Below are 8,612 nucleotides of genomic sequence, written 5' to 3' on the forward strand. Positions count from 1 at the left end.
AACCCCACTATACCGCACAGTCCAGTAACCAAGGATGACGTCGACGGCACTGAACGCTTGGAAATGAAAATTGACCTTATGAAGAAATAATTGTAATATTTTCCAAATTAAAAATATTTTAAACTATTGGCACTAGTATACAGATGTACTACAATATGTATACAACGAAAATATTTAACGAGCAAATTGAATATTAAAGATGCGCAAAATTAATAGCGTGGGTTGTCTACCGCGGTAAATATAGTTTTTTATGCCATGAAATTCGGTATAGCGGCACGGTTATGGTTAACACGAATTATATTTTTGCGCAGCACACCACAGTTTTATCCCCTCTTAAAAACACTTATAAGTTATAACAAACCAACAAATGGTTGGTGGAGATTATTAATAAAACGTATTTTTTTTTGTATGTGACAAAAAAGTGAGTCAACTTAATAGAAACAAATTAACAAACTAAAAAGTTTTAAAATAATGAATAATTTTAATATTATACCAATATTAGAAAATATTCAGTAAGAACATTGAATTAAAAGAAATTACTATCTACTAATAAACAAGTCATTTGTACTGTCATGTACAAACAATTAAAAAGAAAAAGATAATAAGAAACGTTGAATTGTTAATATATTAAACTTAATATTGTAAGGAAGCACACAAATTATTCTACTAACTATTCAATTAGAAAGTTGAATGAAGTTTGAGAATTATCAATAAATTAAAAATTAAAAATTAATTGTTCTAAAATACAAATTTTTGTGAAAAATTATATTTATTGAATAACACTAAGCTAATAAACATTTTACTCGAAAATAAAAACATTTTAAAATCACAAAAAAAAAATTTTAGAATAGTAAATTAAACAAAATATACAAAATAATTTTAAAATTGATAACATTTATTTAATGTTTATAAATTTTTTACATTATTTTTATGTTCACAAATATGTATAGCTAATTTCAGACTTACTTAGTCATAATTACAACTTCCGTTGTTTTCTTGATCTTAATGGATTCCATGATATTGGGGTATCATCAGTGACAGATATAATTTTAAGACCACCCATGGTAAGACCTTTTATTGAGGACTAAAACAAAAACAATTTTGAATAAATTAAGAAAATATTTACAGAAAAAATTAACTAGATACCATATACTTAATGTTTTTTTTACAGATAATGAAATACCACAACATATATTAGATATATCATGTGGACTTAACATCACTAATATAAAAATTGATTGCGTACAAATTTCTATTGTAACTTATAAGTTATAACTATAAGATAAGATTATTAATTTAAAATTACCTCGACAAAAACTTTCTTGTAAAAAGAGACTTAATTATTTTAGTTATTTGTATAATAACCCTGAGGATGTCAGCGCACTATGACCCACGCGCAACATAGACAAAATGCATTTGCGCAGAATATTTTTTTCTATGTTTTTAAGTAATTTCAGAGTAAAATCACATATTACAAAAAAGATAGAGAATAATATTTTAGAGGGAATGACATATCAATTTTAAATTTTATTGTTATTTTACTTTGTATTCAACTTTCAAAATAAACAAAAAAATGTTGTAAATTTAAATTTGTTTAAATTGTTTTGAAATAATATTTAGAAAAATTGATATGTCATTCCCTCAAAAATATTATTCTCTATCTTTTTAGATTACTTAAAAACATACAAAAAACGATTCAGCACAAATACATTTTGTCTATGTTAGGTTAGGTAGGCCAGGTAGAAAACAAATAATACGCTTACATCCTCTTAAAGGCATAAGGAAAAAAATTAGACTTGGGTACTTCTGAAAGATAGTTTCTTATTTTAATTTTCTAATTGCCATAACAAAAATAGTTCAAAATTAAGTTCCATCAATAAATAAAATACATTATTGAATATTATTATATAACTGTGATATTTGTACAATGACGAGAAAATACATTTTTAAAAAGGTGTTGTGTCCAGGATTCAGTTAACACATTTATACTATGAAATACGATTGAATATTAAATAATGAACAAGCAATTATTTTTACCATTCTCCCGGGTCCTAATCCTTGAATTGTTACACGAACTGTATGAATTCCAAAATCTAATACTCTCTGAAAAAAAGGATTGTTTCAATTCAAATAAAATATTTAACCTAAAAATTAATAGTTATTAACATAATTAAATTATAAATTGAAATTAAACTTAACTTTTTTAAAAAAACAAGTTAAATTAATATATATATTATATAGAAAACTGGGTATACTCAGTTAGCTACATTACTCAGTACTCTATACATATTTTTGAATTCTGTCTGCAAAAGATTGACGATCTAATAGTCTAATATCATGTACGACAAACAGAATTCAAAAGTATGTATAAGGTATTGAGTAATATGGTTAGTTTTTTTTCGCGGATACATGGTATATAATAAATTATAAGAAATCTTAAAAATTGACTGAACTCAGAAATTTTTAATTTAATTGATATTTAAAAACCTGTGTTCAAAATTAAAAAATATATATAAAAGGGCTAATAGAAAGTAATAATTTAAAAAAATGAAGCTATATAGATTGTAAATATACATAAATATTTGACATTTTATTCTTTTCATGAAAAATAATTATTATTTAACCATTAAAAATAACTTGTAATGTGAGTTGTATTTCCTTATTAAGCATTATCAACTGCACATGATAAGCTCTCTGTAAGACTTAAGTAAGTTTAAAATTAATTAAGTGGTTGTAATAGTAAAATGTGTTGTCTTTGCCAATAACATGGGGGGGTTTATATCCTCCAACCCTATTGTCGGATAAATCCTTTTATTGGTCTCTTTGGTATTATTACCACAATTCATATAATTTTTTTATTAGTTATAACATCCCTCCCCCCACCATTGTAAATTCCTGGGAACGTAACTAGTCTTTGCCATAATGCCATTAATTACAGAATAATCAATAGACGGCCTGAATTAAAGGAGGACACAGACATAGCGCAGAGCCTATCATTTTCTTCCAATAACTTCCAAACAAATGATGTAAAGTAATTTCAAAAAATGTTTTTGTACTGAATAAAATATATAAATGCTAACATTAATAAATTAGTAAAAATGAGATTTGTTAACTAATTTATATTGATGAGTTGTTGGTAGTTTTTAGTTTTTAAATATAATATATCCAAAAACTGATTTTGCCGCCAATAGCATGAAATATATCTTTACGATGGGTGTTTCGTAACAAATAGTTACATTTTAAATAAAAAAATCTAATAAGTTGTAACTATTTAAACCTTAAGTAAAAAAAATTCATGTTTCCACATTTCCAGACATTAATAATTATCAATTGTTGGTAAGCACACATTTTTTCTTTCAATGAAGATATGACAAAATATATAATTGGCGCCCTACAATTTTTTTCTTCCCCTAGAGGAGGCTAGCACAGGATTGCGTAAATGTACTTAAATATTATAATCAGGTTTTTTTAGACTGGTCTCATATTGAATAATATAATATCTAATTCCAACGATACATATCGACAATTATCACGATTTTCATTCTGAAAAAATATTCAGGTTGTCCGTAATATATACAAGAGAACAATTGAGCCATTTTTAATTTTTGTAATTTAAATTGCAATAAAAATTGTAAAAAATTCAGAATTTTCAATTTAAATATTTAATTAACTAAATACTATTTTAAAAATGTGCCTCGATCGATCCCTAGTACATGTTGTGGAAAAAAAGAATATTTTGTCAGAATGCAAATCGAGGTAATCGTTGCGACGTATTGTTGGAATAAGAATAGTATGTTTGAGTGAAAAATAAATATTTTTTCATGATCACAATATTATATACTGACATACGCAAGTGCGTACAAGAGCCCTTTGTACCACTACAATTTACCCACAAAAACGCCACACTAATAACCATTTACGACTATAGATCTCGGATGGTGACGACGAGATTAAAAATTGCCTAAATGATTCTCCTTAAATCACTTTACATAGCAAAGTCCCTTAAGATACAAGAGTCTATTTCCATTTAAATGCTGTGGCAAAATCGTAAAATATCTCCTACCCCACACGGCCATACCTATGTTCTCAGATTAATTTTAGACTAGGATTTGTTTTGTATTTAGATTTGGAAAATGTTTTTATTTGAGTTGATTAGAATTCAAAATACTATAACTCAGCGCCCTATAATATATAATATAACCTAATAGGTCCCTTTAAAATTATTAGTAGTTTATTTAGGATATTAAAATATAAAAACAAGTTTTTTTAAAATTTAACTGGTTAATTTATTTAGTGATGAACTTTATGTTGTTCATTCTATTGAATAAAAAAAATGTTTGTTTAAGTAACACAAATAAAAAAACATTTTGTTAGTTTATTTTTAGGAAATAATAATTGCTTACTGTAGCCAAACCGATTGCTGTAGCTTGGGCTGCAATATTTGTTCCTTTTCTAGTATTTTTGAATCCTTCCATACCACAAGACCTGATCATTATCCTTTCACCTAAAAAAGGCTTACATATCAATTTGTATTGTAGTAAAAGTAATGATAAAAAAATGTTGATATTATCTAATCTAATGTATACATGAAATGTATTAACAGTAACCTAATTTAACTAAATTACTTTTTAATTACCTATATTAATATTATAAATATTATAGGTATTTTTAACTTAGATTTATATGAGTAACTCAACATTATTTGTATTTAATCATCAGTAACAATAATTTATTAATCACAGTTAAAATGGCTATTTATACTATGTCCACCAAGAGCAATGGGTGTGCAGAAACCAAAACTAGTAGTTTTCTAAATCAATGAAACCACCTATTAGAGTGATCCAACCAATAAGAGAGCAACCTGAACATTCCAGCTGTTGAGAGTGTGAAATAATTATATTCTCTTGTTAGAATAAGACATAAGAGTAGGTGTAGTAAATTAATTTATTCGAACACAATAATAGAGTCCCTTTCTGTTTAAGTCTGAAACTGGGTAGAGGGATAAGTTTGAGACTGAGTAGAGCTTGATGTTAATAATAATATTAATTAACAATTCAATTTTTAATTAGATAACTTCTGTGTGAAACGGCAAGACTCTTATTAAATAATGAAAGAATGAAATAGGGTACTATCTAAATTTATACATTGGTATTTAATGTTTTACTAATGAACAAGATAACTAATTTTACGTTCACAATAACTCATTTTACTGTGTTAAATAAAAATTAGAGTGATTGATATTATAATTTAAAAATAAGATTATTATCTAGGGCATCTCTGAGGCTTTTAATGATATATTAACTTTGTACCAAGTTATGATTAATTTTGAATGGTCATAAGTTATTTTGTAAATAAAATATCAATAAGATAATAAAATCTTCAGACACCCTATATTCTATTCCAAATCAGAGATCAGGCTTCGGCGGCATAGCTGTGCGCATGGGCGTGACTTTGTTCCATGGCAGCGTATAACGCGCCGCTGTAGTAGGGACAACGCCTGACCGTCGTGAAATGAAACCTGATTTTATTTGAAATGGAGTATAGATAATTATCAGATTTTCGGTTTTATTGAGTACTGGGTATTGTTATTAATATAATGTAAGTACAAAAATTATTAGAAAAATACATATGCACAATTTTGTTTTAAACATCTCTAGTTAAATTTTTACAAAATTGGATATAACAAAAAATAATGATTTTTATTATTTTATTGTAATTTGAAAATTAAATATAGGTATTTAATTTATTAATACACTTTTTGTTATTGAACATATTACTAATATATTTTAGTATGAATTATTACTTAAAAATATTTACTATAAAACCGATACTCATTATCAGTATTTTTATTGAAACCGATACAAGAAAAAATCAAATGAATTAGCATAATAATATTATAACTTCAGTATATTCACATCATAAATGTAAAGATTTAATGATAAGGCTGATGGCAGTACTATTAATGGCAACCACGATAAAAATATAGTGAGCACGTTAACCTAACCTCATACCATTGATTATGAATAAAAATAAATTATATATTTATAATCAATGCTAATACCTAACCAATACCACAATATTTCAACTTACTGCAATATTGTAAATTCAAAATTAATATTGTCTGTTGATGATATAATAATATAATATAAATATGATTGATAATATATTAATACATATGGAGTAATAAAGAATCATTAAAATGTTAAATTTATAAATGAATTCTAGTCCCGTTACTATAAGGTATTAAGTAGGTATTATTCATTAATTTTGAATTGTTAATTGTTATGAATATTAAAATAATAAAAATTAATCATGTCGATTGTTTGGACATTTTTTTACTAAAATTAAGTAAGTGTCTTAATGATATTTCTAATGCCAAATGTTCGATTTGTAGCAAAGCCGGAGGTTATTATACAAATAATGAATGCCAATATGTGAAATTTGTGTTATCGGGTATTGGTTTTAGGAGATATAGCTTCAAGGTTCATGATGTTTTTAAGATATATTGGTTATCGGTAACAAATATCAGTGTCAGATATCGGTAAAAAGTGGTACCGGCCCATCCCCAATAATAATTATTATAATATAATATACACCTACATAAACAATTTGTTTTTGGTAAAAAATAATTCAATAATACCTATGTATAACTCATAGAAAAAAAATCATCTTAAGAAATAAAGACAGTAACCGCTCAGAATTGTTTATTGTTGGATTTGATTTTAACACATACATTGCGATGACCTACTCAATGACAGAGTGACATTTACAAAACAGCACAACTTCCTAGCATTATTTTATTAAATCGTTGTCCAATATGATTACGACTCCAAGAAAATCATCCATTCATAAGTGCAAAGATAGTAGGATAAAAAAATTATAATATAATAATACCAAATTGAATCACTATTATCTCAATTACCTAATTATAGAATCATAAATACTTAAGAAAATGTAAATTTGAATGAAGGAGAAATTATTTTACATAAAAATGTAAGATACAAACTATTATGAACAATGAAAACAGATTTAGGTAGGTATTTAGTATAAATAATAAATGTATTCTTAGATATCTATCACTATATATCTTGTTTAATAAAAGTATATTATGTAATATATAGAATGTAGTTAGCTTAATTAATAACATATTAAGTTTATTATATTTAGTGTTTACACTTGATGATAAATTAATAAAAGAAAATGTTTCAAAAACCTTGTAACTTACCATTAACTTTAGTGACATGAAGTATTGTATTGTTCCTAGATGATTTAATGTGACAAATAGGTACATCTGAGAATTTAACTCCGCCAAAAAGCATATTAGGCGTATTTATGTCAGGGAACATTTCTTCTTTCCTCAAAAAAATAAAACTTTAAAGTTAGTACAGGTCCAGTAGACAATAACAAAATGTTCATCTCTGTCGTTCGAACACAACGAAATAGAGACCAACAAAAATGGCGTCCACGCATAATGAAGTACGAAAAAATATGAGTTTCATTCAACACCAAATAGATGAAACGGTAGAAAAAAACTCACTTGGTGATTGCGGAATCGATGAAAACGAATTTCTCGCCTTCAGTACCTTCGTCTTTACGAGGAACCGAGGCCAAGAAACTCCGACGGTCCCTGTTCTTTTCCAATGGCACCGCTACGTGTATCAAACGGTTGACGACATTTTCTCCGCCCGGGACGGCGGTCGTTCGTCGACAGAAGTCACGTAAGACGCGTACAAACATCGTTTTAACAACGGTACGCGTAGGTTCGCAAGAAATTCGATTTTTCTATTCAATTGTAGTACGTATAGGACAATTTTATATTACAATAAATACATTTTACGTATACGATAGTCATCCACGCTCACCTGCCGACCAACAAAGTAACGAGTACAAACGGCAAAATGGCGAATAACCTAATACGATAGTATGCGATGTGAAAGAATCAAATAGCGACGTAGAAGTAGAATACGCCGCGGTCGTCGTCGTCGTCGTTTTTCACCGTTCACACCACGACCGTAGCGGCGTGGCCAACGAATCGCGATCATGAGTATACAATAATAGTACGGTACGGAATACGGAATAACTTTCAACACTGTTACGCCAAATCACGATTGCCAACATAGGCACAATTTTTTTTTATAAGCATTTAAAGTTCAAATGTTGACAAAATTTATCAAATTTATAATTTAATAATTATTTTGTAGTTGAAAAGTTATAAGATGTTCAACTTTTATAGCTAAGGATTGAAAATTGAAAACAAGGCTCCACGTAAATAGGTTATATATAAATTACTTTATTCACAATATCATTAATTAATATACTTTTGGTAATATCATAGGCTGACGACAGTTTTCGCTCAGAATCGTTTTTCTTATACAATGATATTATATTATTATATCATTGAATTCAAATTTAACACCATCCATTACGGTGACCCACTTGCAACCTACTGTACAGCAGAGCGACATCCACTTACCCACCTTTTTTAATTTTTTTTGTGTCTGTCATCACTTTTTTAAATATAATATTATTTTTAGAGCACAGATTTCTATGCAATTGCATATTTTTTTCCTTTTAATATTTTTGGATTTTTGTCAGTTATCTCAACGAATCAT

At 27.2% G+C, this 8,612-nt stretch overlaps 1 protein-coding gene across 1 annotated transcript; it reads right to left on the reverse strand.

The window, feature by feature from the left end:
• Positions 1 to 605: 605 nt before the first annotated feature.
• Positions 606 to 7,994, reverse strand: LOC132939711 (small ribosomal subunit protein uS11m). The gene is made up of 5 exons (XM_061007031.1): positions 7,538 to 7,994; positions 7,226 to 7,356; positions 4,404 to 4,504; positions 2,038 to 2,103; positions 606 to 1,084 (listed from the first exon to the last, which is right to left on the reverse strand). The coding sequence occupies exons 1-5, from the start codon at positions 7,735 to 7,737 to the stop codon at positions 977 to 979; spliced, it is 606 nt and encodes a 201-aa protein (XP_060863014.1). The 5' UTR covers positions 7,738 to 7,994; the 3' UTR covers positions 606 to 976.
• Positions 7,995 to 8,612: the final 618 nt, after the last annotated feature.

This window comes from Metopolophium dirhodum, chromosome 2, assembly GCF_019925205.1.
Source record: "Metopolophium dirhodum isolate CAU chromosome 2, ASM1992520v1, whole genome shotgun sequence".
Taxonomy (NCBI): Eukaryota; Metazoa; Arthropoda; class Insecta; order Hemiptera; family Aphididae; genus Metopolophium; species Metopolophium dirhodum.